Source organism: Hippoglossus hippoglossus, chromosome 4 (genome assembly GCF_009819705.1).
Source record: "Hippoglossus hippoglossus isolate fHipHip1 chromosome 4, fHipHip1.pri, whole genome shotgun sequence".
Lineage (NCBI taxonomy): Eukaryota > Metazoa > Chordata > Actinopteri > Pleuronectiformes > Pleuronectidae > Hippoglossus > Hippoglossus hippoglossus.
Genome location: NC_047154.1, coordinates 23,842,263 through 23,855,970, shown reverse-complemented (window position 1 = coordinate 23,855,970; position 13,708 = coordinate 23,842,263). Strand labels below are relative to the sequence as shown.

At 43.9% G+C, this 13,708-nt stretch overlaps 1 protein-coding gene across 2 annotated transcripts; it reads left to right on the top strand.

Annotated features, from left to right (window-relative positions):
- The first annotated feature begins 9,638 nt into the window (after positions 1–9,638).
- On the top strand, positions 9,639–12,030 carry sox2 (SRY-box transcription factor 2). Of its 2 annotated transcripts, none has more exons than XM_034582911.1 (2): positions 9,639–11,065; positions 11,108–12,030. In XM_034582911.1, the coding sequence occupies exon 1, from the start codon at positions 10,063–10,065 to the stop codon at positions 11,029–11,031; it is 969 nt and encodes a 322-aa protein (XP_034438802.1). In that variant the 5' UTR covers positions 9,639–10,062; the 3' UTR covers positions 11,032–11,065; positions 11,108–12,030. The 2 variants fall into 2 exon arrangements, with proteins under 2 accessions (XP_034438802.1, XP_034438803.1); XM_034582912.1 differs by having other exon boundaries at positions 9,639–11,069.
- The last annotated feature ends 1,678 nt before the right edge of the window (positions 12,031–13,708 follow it).

Below are 13,708 nucleotides of genomic sequence, written 5' to 3'. Positions count from 1 at the left end.
TGATTTACATTGTGAGATCTTGCATTGTTCAACATTCTCACGATTCTCCCAGAGAATAATTCATGGATCTTGATTGAATAAATCCGGCACATTTAGGAACTGATATTTATGAAGGTGTTAAATTTGGTGCAGCTTGACTTTGCAAAGGTATGTTCTCTGCGGCTTCTAATTTAATTCACCTCCTTTGTATTGATGCATGTTTCAGAGTCATATATCTCAAAACCTGGATAAATAAATTACAAAATACACTTTAAACATTTCTTGTGGCTGTCCCTTGAATGTTTATCCTTACCTACACAAGCTTGGGACGTTTTGTGTAGTGTATCCCTGAATAAGTGTGTCTGTGTGTGCTTTCAAACGAAATGTCAGTCCATCAAATCATTTCGTTCTTCATCTCTTGTATCAGGAAGTCGTAAGAAGATTCAGATGTTTTTATTTTCTTCGCAGCCGCTCAGCTCTACACTTTTAACTGTCACGCAGATGACGAGCTTGATGTCCCTCTGCTAATCTGACTTGATCATTAACAACCATCAATCAGCTCAGTGAACAAGTTATTTAGAAACCGGCTTCCTCATCTGACCGATCTGAGGATCTGATGTCTCGATTAGACTCGTCTCTAATAGTTCTCTAAAATGTCATCAACTGGTCCGGGCACATTAGCCTCCAATCAAATGTTCTGATGCTCGTGAACATTTTAAGTAAACGGCTGTTATTGGTTTTGATCGTTATTAGCCGTCAATCACACAAGTTAGATGTTATTCAAATCCTCATCTTAATGTGATGTCAGCTGAATATTGGGACGATCTGATGATCAGCGTCTATCACGTATTAGTGATCAGTGGAAAGATGTTGGTTTTTAAAGTCAGTCATGTAGACGTTAGCATTAGTAACCATCAGTCAATGATAAAGTCTTGTCATGAAATGGGCCTTAAACAGTGCACGTTAGCCTCTAATAGAGTGTTTACATGTTATAAAAAACTATCCATAACCACTAAATCTGCTGAAATGACATTTCCATCATCATCTGTCTGTAGTGGTGACTCCATTTGTCCAATTTCACATCCAATCTTACATTTAACCATTTCTCTAAATGTTTGGATTAGTGATAAATAACCGGTTCTGTAATTGGTGTTTTGGTTTTAATCTCGACAGAATAAGTGAACTCAGAGCTGTGTGGCTTTCTGATAGTTCAGTATGATGTTGAATGATAAGTGTCTGTACGTCACTGGATGCTGTAAGTCGATGCCCCCCCACCCCCCACACACACACACACACACCTGGGCGTGATTGCTTACTCGCTATAAAAGATGGCTGATGCCGTCCTCGTGTTGCTCTGATGAAGCCTTGTTTGTCAAAATGCAACAGATGCATCTAAAAAAAATGAAAATGTTAAAGTGCAGCAGGATGGTTGAGGGATCGCTGTCGAGATGCAGCTGTACGTGAAGCAGCTGTGATCAACACGAGTTTAATTCGCCTGTTTCTTGACCAAAATTAGTACAAGATTGTCACAATTATCCACTTTCATGACAATTGAGATGATGGTTTTGTTGAGGGTTGTGATGCTGAGGCTGAACAAACAGCAGCAGTTTAGAAACAGGATTCACAGTCGACAGCAGAGTGGAGCTGCACCATCGACTGTCGCTATAGAGATGGTCGACATGTCTCCACTTTCATGTGTCGTACATAAATGAAGCTGAAGTATACGGTTGCTGCCATCTTGTGCTGGTGACGTCATTTGGAGCCGAGGTCTGTGCAGTAGTGATCGTGAAGTGGAGCCGCGGCATCGAGGTCCTGCCGATAGACAAAATAACAAGAAACACGTTTGATAACGACCTAAAATTACAGAAAACAACTTTAAGAAAACATGTGCTTTGACTTTTTAGTTTGTTTCACGTCCCATCCACTAACATGGAGGAGTCAGGTTTTATGACTGTCCTGCAGCTTACAGGAGGCGACCAGCGGAAACCTTGTGTATTTGCTCAGTGCAAACTGTTCATGTAGCATTCTTCGGTAATGAGATGCCATTGAGGAGTGTTGTTCTGTAAATACCTGACAGCTGTGTCTGCGTGTCTTTCTTCCCGCTGCTTCCTGGACAAACAGCTGCATTCCGACCGACCGACCACCTCCAGCATTTCAGTGTCTCTGAAGCTCTGATCCTCAACTTCTTCCCACCGTCTGTCCTGCACTTCCCCAATCTGACCACGTCCATACACCACAGCCGATAAACTAAAAAAATGATGTTGACACATGGAATTTAATGTCTGCCCTAACATTTTCTGGTCCTTTTTGAGAAGTTCATCCACAACAAAACTCCTAAAGCAACATGAACTGGTGTAAAACATCATCTGGTTGAGTGGGACAGTCAAAGGCTGGGTTTGTCTCACACTGTTCCAAATGAGCATTTCCTTCCTGCACTGCTGCACTAAGAAGCAGTGTCACATTAATAAACCTCTGATATTCAGAGTGGGTAACTCATTGTCTTTCCACCTCGTCTGTTCAGTATACATACATGCATATACATATTTTGTATTTCTCTGCATTTGGCCCATCCCTTCTTGGGATTACAATACATCTACTTTACAAACAGATATTTATCCTCTTCCGGTGGAATATATACAAAACATGTAGAAGAAAGAAAGAGGAGAAACACAGGCAAAAGAAAGAAAACGTTGACGAGGCCATTTTTGACCTGCTACTTTTATCCTGTTGATGCTCCACAATGTGAATTCAATTTAGATGGTGAGAATCTGCTGACGTCCTGCCTGCAGATCAACTGGGAGCGTCCCTCAGCAAAACCAGTAAAGATAGAGAACTACCTGTAAGAGCAGGAGGGATGGACGAGTGTGAGGAATCACAGACTTTAGATAAAACACATTGATACTTAAAACTCTTCTCGGGACGAGTCTTAAAACAGAGTCTGAAGCAATGATACTGTTTCTACTCATAGCAGCGTTTGTATGTGTCTGTGTGTGAGTGTGAGCGAGCAAGTGCATGTGTGCATGCATGTGGCAAAATGTGTGCGTTTGACGTGATTGACAGTTGGCTGGTGTCCGTGTGTGTCTGTATCACACACACACACACACACACACACACACACACACACACACACACACACACACACACACACACACACAAACACACACAAACACACAAAGGGAGAAAGGCCCACTGAGAAAACACACAAAACAGATGCAGCAAATGTGTCCACTCTCATGCATATGGAAACGCTAACAAATGTGTATGGTATAAGTGTGTGTGTGTGTGTGTGTGTGTGTGTGTGTGTGTGTGTGTGTGTGTGTGTGTGTGTGTGTGTGTGTGTGTGTGTGTGTGAGTGTGTGAGTGTGTGAGTGAATGGACAGCTTCAATGTAAAATGCATTAGCATTCAGTGATGATGATGCTGGTCTTTCTAAAGGCCCTCATAGTGCCACTGGACTCTCTCGCTCTCGCTCTCTCCCACTCTCTCTCTCTCTCTCTCTCTCTCTCGCTCTCTTTCTTTCTCTCTCTCCCCCTCTCTCTCTCTCTCTCCCTCCCTCCCTCCCTCCCTCCCCACATTTTTCCAACATGCTATCATCACACTCCGCGGCCTCTGTGGATGGGTTTATAATTAAAAGTGCTCCGGCTCTCTAATATGAGTGGTGTGACTGTGGTGTAGACTACATGGCACAGATTGATCAGATAAAGAGCCAGTCATATTTATTTACTGCTAAGCCTATTCACACTGAGAGCACTGATCCCCTCTCTCTCTCTCTCTCTCTCTCTCTCTCTCTCTCTCTCTCTCTCTCTCTCTCTCTCTCTCTCTCTGCCTGTCTCTCTGTCCCCCGTCCCCCTCGTCTCTTCTCTGCTTCTGTTTGTCTCCAAGTCTTTAAATCTTCCTAAAGCTCTTATATTCTGCTGCTTTCTCTTTCCTCCCTTTCCCCCTCCATGTTCACTGCTGTGTCTCTGCACCACAGAGAAGTCACCTGTTAGCAGCTCTGCGCCTTTGGATGGTTTCATGTAAATCATGTAGTTCCCTTTTAAACTCAGTGATGGTTTGGAGGACACACAATGTCCAGGGTCATTTCTCCTGTGGATTCTCTGCTGTTGTTTTTGTAGGTGTCGCTGTTTTGATTTGCTGTTCAGATATCTGCTGTCATGCACCAAGAAGCTCGAGAATTGTAATTTATACAGTATTTATGTTGTATTTTGTCATCGCAAGGACATGGAGAGAAACTCATTTAGTTGAAACTTGTGTGAAAGAGCTTTTCCTCTTGAATCAAAGCTTTTTCATGAAGCAGTACTTTCAACAAACATTCATCAGAGAAAAAAGGGGAAAGCTGCACATTGTTAAAAAGTTGTTCTGATCATGGTGCTTAAATGCAAATTTAATTTTTTGTCACATTATCTCCACATTTTTCAAGACACATTTGACAAGTGTTTTTACATCAGAAGAAATGTGTGAAGTTTATCTTTTTTTATGTGAAGTAGTTTTGTCCACAAATATCTGTGACTGATGTGATGGGGCTGTTGAAAGGGGCTCGGCCTTCTGCTTATCCAGTGTATTTAATACTTTAGTTTACATGTGTTTGTATGACGCTGAACCTGGAGGATAATGGTAACAGAAGGAAACTGAGTCGGTGTTTTGCTCAAATTATTCTAAGTTGAATTGGGACTCTCTCTCTCTCTCTCCCTTCCCTGTATCCATGTCTCTATCTCTTCCTCCTCACCCATCATCCCCTCATCTATTGCCCCTATCCTCTACTGCGGCACACCCTCCTCACCCTCCTCACCCCCCACTCGACTCGCCACCCCTGTGATAGACAGGGTGTCCTCGCCTTGTAACGATCACTGACATCCAATATGTTTGGCTTGGGATCATCCCCTGTGTGTCCATTGTGCTTCCTGTTAAACGCTTTATTGATTAGCCATGAGTTAATTACAAATTACATCAACCGTGGGCCGACTGAGGTGGCTGCTATACGTGGCTGCAGGAGCCATCCTGGAGGAGCTGATGCATGTTGGGTGCACACACACACCTGCAGGCGTGTATCGCAACCTTAGCAGGGTTACATTAGCAGCACCTGATTCCTGCCACTATTAACACCCGTGCATTTATGACATTTCACAGCAGCTTATCAACGCTTTGGGGCCGTGCAATATTTCCTGGGCGATTGTAGTGAAAAGGGTAGAATTAGAAACAGGAGGTTTCTGCGAGACGCCAAGGATATGCCCTGAATACTTAATTTTATCAAGCACAACTTGACTCACCCGATGCAAAATTATTATGAGACTGTGCCAAATCCACAGCAGACCTTTGGAGGCTAATGTATTCTGGATTTAAGCTCCATTGTAAAACCCATAACACGCCTGCACCTGACCTGCTCGGCTGCAGCCCCCAAAACAACCCCTCACCTCTGACTTTTGCACAAAGTTATGAATGCAAATACTAGTCAGATAATAATAACAATAATAATAATAGTAATTAGTAATAATAATTAATAGTCGTTGGAACTTGCAGCAGCCTGCACTTTTTCAAGCCTTTCCTTTTCATACCGTGTCAGTTTCTCTTTGACATTGCCATGTACTTTGTGCAAAAGCAAAAAGGAGCGGAGAAAAAATCTTTATCAAATCCCCATTCTGAGGCTTTCAATAAGGCAGGCCATTACCTCACTGGCGCTTTTGTTCGGCCTATACAAGAGAGAACAAAATGGTTATTCAGGAGGACGCTTTAGATTTTTATTGTGGGCTCGCTATTCACAAAGAGCACCGTTATTGTATTAAAAAGAACCATCTGTGGCAGAAACAATGGCTTCAAATTATCTGTGAATACCCAGTGAACAAAATATAAAGCTTTTTCCTGCTCATTATGTGGGCTAAGCTAGGGGGTGGAAGATAGGAGAGGAGAGGCATAGACTTTGCTATAACTGACTTTTGTTGTTCTTGCTTGCATTCTTCTTTTTAAATCGGCCCCCTTTTCACATTGTGTGTCGCCATAAACGGCTTTTCTTGTTGCAGGGCGAGCGGAGAGAAGACAGCGGAGCTCCAGACAGGCAGCGGGGCACCGCGGCGCCGCGCAGCCGCCACAGCGCGCCGGCTGCCGGATCCAAAACGCGCGGACTACCGCGGGGGCTGGCGGAGGAGAGGACGCGGAGGGTTGGACTGTTTCGCGGCCGGCGCACGGAGCACCGCGCCCCGGGCAGACTGGGGCTGGTTCACCGGGGGAGGAAGCGACGGGAAGATGTGGAGGATTGAAGGAAAACGGCTTCTTGTTTTATTTCAACACGAGAGGAAGACAACTCCCAAACTGGCAGTAAGTTGGAGAGCAGTGGAGATGGGTGTGTGTGTGTGTGTGTGTGTGTGTGTGTGTGTGTGTGTGTGTGTGTGTGTGTGTGTGTGTGTGTGTGTGTGTGTGTGTCTCTCAGTGTGTATGTTAGTGTGAGTCTCTCTGTAGGCTGTGTGTATACGTGTGTGTGTATGTGTGTGTAAATCACGCAGTGTTGTGGAATGACACCTCATGGCATCATGAGCTTGACTGAGCTGCTGCGGCCCGGTTTGGTTTTTCTCCTCAACACACACACACAACATTTGTGCTTCAGGCCTTTAACATCATCACATCTGACATTTACTGTAATTTAATATCATTTATATACTTTAATTATTCCTCTATGTATTTTAAAAAACGTTAATTTGTGACGTTTGAATTAGAAATCAAACAGATCGCACTGAGTTTGCTTTGATTGATTCGCCTTTATGAGACTATTCAACTTTTATTATATTACACTCCAGTATTAAGTTATAGATTTAATCTTCTCTACTTATTATAAAATAGTGTATAATTTCATTTATTACAGTCTAATAGCTGGACGACATATTTGTCACTTTTACAGCGTCATGCTATCATCTGACTTATTTTTGTTCAACAAAAAATAAATATTCTCAACATCTATTATGGAAAGAATTTTTTTTTTTTTCAACCATTTTTAAAAATATATATAAGTGAAATATCTCTCTATGTTTTCTTCTCAAATTTATAATAATTGTATTCGTCTATTTATGTGGGAAAATACACTTGTTTATTTGTCCACATTTTATTTGCACACAGTTCTTCTCACTAAGTGTTTTCTTGCTCTCCAGCCCCCGGCACGGCCCCTAGTGGCAAGAACACACAAGTTTATTTTCATTTCACCTGAACTCTCTTCTACTTACAATTATCATTCACGCATCGCTTTGACGGGATTAGTCCCTTTTATAGATGTTGCGTCAATTTAAATTCCCTCTGGATGAACCGACGTGCGCCAGAATCAACGCGATCAGCTCAGACTTAGTTTTTATTTCATTTAAAATGCTTAAACTTTGTCACGAGAGTTTCGAGGAGGAGGTTTCATGTGCGCGGCTGTTGTTGGAATAATATCTCACTTTTTTTTATTTCTTTTTATTATTGTTGCTCTTTCTTGTGGCTTGTTTTTGCAGAGATCCCATTACCTAAAATTGTGTAACCACACAACGGTATTTTGATATCTCAGCGTGCTGCACTCTCTGTATTTGTTGTCTCCATCCCAACCTGGTGTAGCGGGGGGCTTACAAGTGGTCCGAGGGAACCGCCCCGCCGGTTCCTCCTGGGTTTTGTCAAGCAGCGGCTTTAATTCACGATGATTGTGGATGCAGGGCCATTCCCGGCTGGATGGGGCCTGCTTTCAGGGAGCTGCAGGGCCCCGCTGTTCCTTTATTATCATAAGCAGATTAGAGGTAGCGGGGAACACACTCAGATGCAGATAACAGCCGAGCGGCCCATTTCAACCTTGCATTATAATGGACCGAGCTGCATGTGTCGCCTCTCGCAGCCTATTACGCACAAGATGAATCTTATGTAAGGTTGCCGGGGCCGGAATAATGAGAGCACGGGGGCTGCGCTCCCTCCATTTATTATCAAATGACTAAAACAAAATAATAAGGCTTGATCCATTCACTTTCAATTATGATTTAATCTAGGGACACGCATTTAAATTGAATTATTCCAGGTGTGTGTACTCGATCTATCTTTAATTATTGGAGGTGCACAGGTAACAGCTGTGGTGCGTGTGTGTTGTGACTGAAACACTCGCTTTCTTTCTGTTATTTCCTTTTAAAATAAATATAATTTGAAGAATATTTTTAGCAGTTCTCATATCTTTCAGCCGAACTTCTAAAAACAGCCACCACCAATTCCTCCTCTCGACTTGGAGAACCCCCCTGTCTCTGTGTAGCTGCAGTTCTCCCTGTGTCCAGTAGGCGGCGCTGGTGTCACGCAGCAGGACGCCTTGCCCTCAGATGGAGATTCAGGGAAAAAGCAAAACAAGTGTCAGCAACACTTCGAAACTCAAATAATAATCAAACCTTGAGCTCTTTTATACATTCAAACCGACCGGGATCTAAACATGTATCATAATAATAGTAATAATAATAATAACGGTGAGTTTGATCCATAGTCAGGTGGAGCAGGTGGAGGCCGCTTCTCATTCACACTAATTGGCTGACACGCTTGTTCAGGCTGATACGAATGAGCTGCGCCTTTTGTGCCAATAACGCGCACTTTATCTTAAAATATTCCTCACCTTTATTTCTCCTCCCCTCGCGCGGCCTGGTGTCCTCCTCACCCTCCTCCTCCTCCTCCTCCTCACCCCCATCACCCCTCAAAGCACCGGCAACAACAGCAGCGCTGTGGCGGTGGAAGTGGAGTGGAGTTGGGTCTTTGTCCGGACAGATGTAGCGACAACATCCCAAACAAAACCCGCTTATTTGCGCTGAGATGAGCCCGTCTGCCTTCTGTGTGTTGGCATTCAACTTCACTAAACAAAGGGAGCAGGGGGAAACATCTTGGATTACCTTTCCTCTTTTCAACGCTAAAAACCAGCAGTGTTTCCCCCCCCCCCACTCTCTCTCTCTCTCTCTCTCTCTCTCTCTCTCTCTCACACACACACACACACACACACACACACACACACGCCACCGCCATTCAGCGCTTTGAGTGAACTAACAAAGTTTATCTAAGTGTTGTTATGTTATTGGCGCCATAAGTGGGGGAATTAGTGACTTTTTGATTTTGAACAAGAGAAGCGTGACTCGGTGTCAGGACGAGGCTGAGAACATGACACCATTAATGTCAATACACATTTGAATAATAACGATTTTTTATTTAAAACATTCGTTTAACTTTTGCTTTTATTTAAATCCGAGGCCTGGATTTATCTCCAGAATTTAATCTGCACATTAAAAACAGAAAAAAAACTGCTTATTAACAATTAAAGTAAAGTCTGTATTCTGCATTTATTTGCAAACTTTTTACTCCTGTTTTTGCAGCAAAGTTTTCCAAAGCAGCTCAAACTCATTTAAAAAAAAATCTTCTTCCTCCTCTTCCTCAGCTTGATGCTATAAACTGTCCATGAAGAGGCAGCATGTGTACATCCCCGGAGAAATGTGTCCATAAGCCTGGAAATAGTAAATATGTAGTGTTGGCTCATATGTGCAGCCTGTGCGTGTTTGCGTGTGTGTGCGTGTGTGTGTGTTTCTCGGGGCGGGGGAGGCCCCTCCTCCTTATGCTAATTGTGGTATCCCATTGGTGTGTCAGGGGAGCAGGCCCGCTCTGATTGGCCAGGTCGAAGCCATTTATTCGCTGTCGGCCCCGTCACATGAATGGTTGTCTATTAACTTGTTCAAAAACTATCTGGAGTTGTCAAGGCTCAGAAGGACGCAGGCGAAAAAGTACAGTGTGTTGATGCTTTTTGGGAGAAGCGACGGGAGAAGTTTTGTGGACACGACATAGCAGGAACCCACCGGGAGAAGACTCACACTCACAGACACACACGCAGAGAGACTCCACTGAGAGGGAGAGTGTGGGAGACGCGGCTCGGTGCTTGTTGTTTTTGTCCAGAGAAAAAGTTCCAGAGAGAAATCGACAGGTAACTTGTGGCAGCAGCAGCAGCAGCAGCAGCTCCTCATCCTCCTCTTCCTCCTCATCCTCAGCGTCCTGCCTCTGGCGTGTGGAGTTTGTCTCTGTGTGGGTTGTTTCTTTCCTCCGCACGGGAGCTCCACCTGAAAAGCTGTTCCTGATGTATAACATGATGGAGACTGAACTGAAGCCCCCTGCTCCCCAGACCAACACGGGGGGCACGGGCAACACCAACACGTCCGGCACTGGCCCCAACCAGAAAAACAGTCCGGAGCGCGTAAAGAGACCCATGAACGCGTTCATGGTGTGGTCCCGAGGCCAGAGGAGGAAGATGGCCCAGGAGAACCCCAAAATGCACAACTCGGAGATAAGCAAGAGGCTGGGCGCCGAGTGGAAACTTCTGTCTGAGAGCGAGAAGAGACCTTTCATCGACGAAGCCAAGAGGCTGCGGGCCCTGCACATGAAGGAGCATCCGGATTACAAATACCGGCCCCGGAGGAAAACCAAGACCCTCATGAAGAAGGACAAGTACACCTTGCCCGGCGGGCTGCTGGCTCCGGGAGGCAACGGGATGGGGTCTGGGGTCGGTGTCGGGGTGGGCTCGGGTCTGGGCGGCGGTGTGAACCAGCGGATGGACAGCTACGCGGCGCACATGAACGGCTGGACCAACGGCGGCTACGGCATGATGCAGGACCAGCTGAGCTACCAGCACCCGGGGCTGAACGCGCACAACGCGGGCCAGATGCAGTCCATGCACCGCTACGACATGAGCGCCCTGCAGTACAACACCATGGCCAGCTCCCAGAGCTACATGAACGGCTCCCCGACCTACTCCATGTCCTATTCCCAGCAGTCCACGCCGGGGATGACTACCCTGGGCTCCATGGGGCCCTCCTCGGTGGTGAAGTCCGAGTCCAGCAGCTCCAGCCCGCCCGTCGTCACCTCGTCGTCCCACCGGGCCGCTCCGGGCTGCCAAGGCGGGGACCTGAGGGACATGATCAGCATGTACCTGCCCGGGGCGGAGGTCAGCGAGCAGACCGCCCAGACCCGGCTACACATGTCCGGGCACTACCAGAGCGCCGTGCCCGGGACGACGATCAACGGCACGCTGCCGTTAACACACATGTAAGAGACACAGCCCAGAGAGAAGCGAGAGAGAGAGAAAGATAGAGAGAGAGAGAGAGAGATAGAGAGAGAGAGAGAGCGAGAGAGAGAGAGAGAGAGAGAGAGAGAAATGAACTTTTATAAGAGAAACTGTGGACTACTTAACGTTGGACTATTTTTGTACAGAAAAATTTCGGGGTGGGAAAAAGTTGTATAGAAGTTCTCCGGGAAAAAAAGGACACACGACTCTTTTTTTTCTTGCATTTGATTGAGAGGAAGCTCCAGAGGAGAAAATCCCCCTGTTCGCTGGTGGATGAAGTTTGGAAAGACGAGACAGTGGGAGTCGCAATCAAATGTTTTATTATTGCAATCACCTTTTGTACAGTATTTATCAAAGACACATTACAATCAGATGAAATTGTTTGTTAAACTGCAAGAGGTTGCATTTTTCCTTTTCTGTTTTTTTATATATATATATATATATATAAATCAACAGCCGTTCTGCAGAAAAATATGAAACGTGAAAAATGTCAGAGCTGGAAACACATGGGAGCGATCAGTTATGCTCCTGTATTACTGAAACACATTGGAAAGAAAAGGGACGAAGCAGGTAACACTGTTTTTATTTTTCATTTAAGGTCAATGTTACTAAACATTTTAATTTCTTTATAAAAAAAAAAGATAAGACACTTTTTTCTCTCATACAGCTTAAAATCTAGGTTGTTAATTTATATTTCCGTCTCCCACTTTTCATCTGTTAGAGGTATGACGCTTGTGCTCTTTATTTCCTAATTGATTTGTACAATTTCTGTATATTTACTGTGATATTTTAAGTTTTTATTTCAAAATTCATTCCCGTAGTTGTATTTTAAAAATTGTGGCCTGTACGCAGACGCCAACCACTCCATGTATATATACCGGAACTAATACCATCCTTATAACAGTTACACTTTCAGCTGAGTATATTTTTTTTTTCAATATGCAGTTTGAAATGAATAAATTTTGGAAATTTGGATACTTGAAATTGTTTGAGTTTTGATTTTGTTTCTCACACGTCGAGTTGTCATCAGTTATTTTTTTCTGCAGTTGTGTTCATTATTATTTTTTACTCTAAATTCAACTATGACTCTTTACTTATTTAAGAGAACAGCGTATTATATTTTTAATTTACATTTACATTAATTTATAGTAGGAACTGATCAAAGATAATTCCCACTTGTTCATCAGGTTAACCACGTTTCTGTTTTCCTAGTTCCTGCGGATGGCCCCATCAAGACAAACTTTGTTGCCTGTTTCCTAAAAAGGGGGAAGATTTTTACCACCAAAATACCCAACGTCCCCAGGTATAGAGTCATTTCTCCTCTTCTATAATCTATCATAACATAGATTTAAAAAAAACAAGTTCACATTTTAATACATCTCTTTTGTTTTTTTAAAATTAATTCAAAAATGCATTATGTATTATTTGCAGTGTCTATTCGGCCTGTGTTTGAAATGGGACAGAAATAATCCCACAGCACTAATAACAGCAGCATAAATTAGATTTACACTTATTTTAAATTTGTGTAAACTAACTGACAATTCGTGTCATTGGGGGATTTTTCTATTTTCTAATGACTCAGGACTGTGGCAGCAGCATATCTGGATATCTGAGTATTTACAGCAGTAAATAAATACAATGAGCTCAGGCCTGAAACGCTTCTGCAGCATTTTCTCTTCGTATTTAGTTTTATTTAATCAGATATTTCTCGTTATTTTTCGGACACACTCTCTGTTTCTTTTCCTCCACATCAGCCTAAATGTTCCCTCAGATCTAGGGCGAGTGGTTTTGAAAGCAGCAGCCAGCTGCAGCGGGGCTCTTCATGTGATAACCCCGCGTACACCGTGTCGAGTGAGGCCGCTTTAATTTAATGTGTGATTTAAACGGACCCCGCTGTTTCCCGTTAACCCCGGTTGTCACGGTTCAAGCTCTCCGGTGACTCCCGGTGCTCGCTCCTCCTGCGTCTGAAAGAAACGGATCCGGTTCCAGAAAACGTTCCCATGCGTCTCTCTCTGCTTTTCCCAACTTCACCCTCCTGTAATAATAATAATAATAATAATTATAATAATAACAACAGTAATAATAATATTAATATTATTATTATTAATAATAATAATCACAATAATAATAAATAATTATAATTATAATAATCCTTATGATGGGCGAACAGCTTTGTCTAACGGTTTTTTAAATCTGAGTCTGGTGGGAGTGTGTGAGTGTCTGTGTGTGTGTGCGTGTGTGTGTGTGTATATCTGTGTGTGTGTGTGTGTGGGTGTGTGTGTACAGAGATAGATTAGGGCCGTTGTGTCTTGCAGGCCTGGTCCCCGGGGAGCACAGCTCACATTAACCGGTGGATGAATATTTGAAGAGGCCCCTCGGTATTTATCGGTCCCCCCCCACCCACCCCTCTTTCCCTCTCTCTCTCTCTCTCTCTCTCTCTCTCTCTCTCTCTCTCTCTCTCTCTCTCTCTCTCTCTCTCCTTCCCTCTCCCTCTCTCCCTCTTCAAGAGGTCAGGGGATCGTTGGTTGCGCCATTAATTATTGATCGGAGCAGCTCAATTGGTTGTAATAGCCGAGAACACCGGTGATAAACACGTTGTTTTTGAAAAGGTCGGACGAGTACAGACGCATTAAAGTCCCTTTTCCCCTCTTGTTCGCGAACA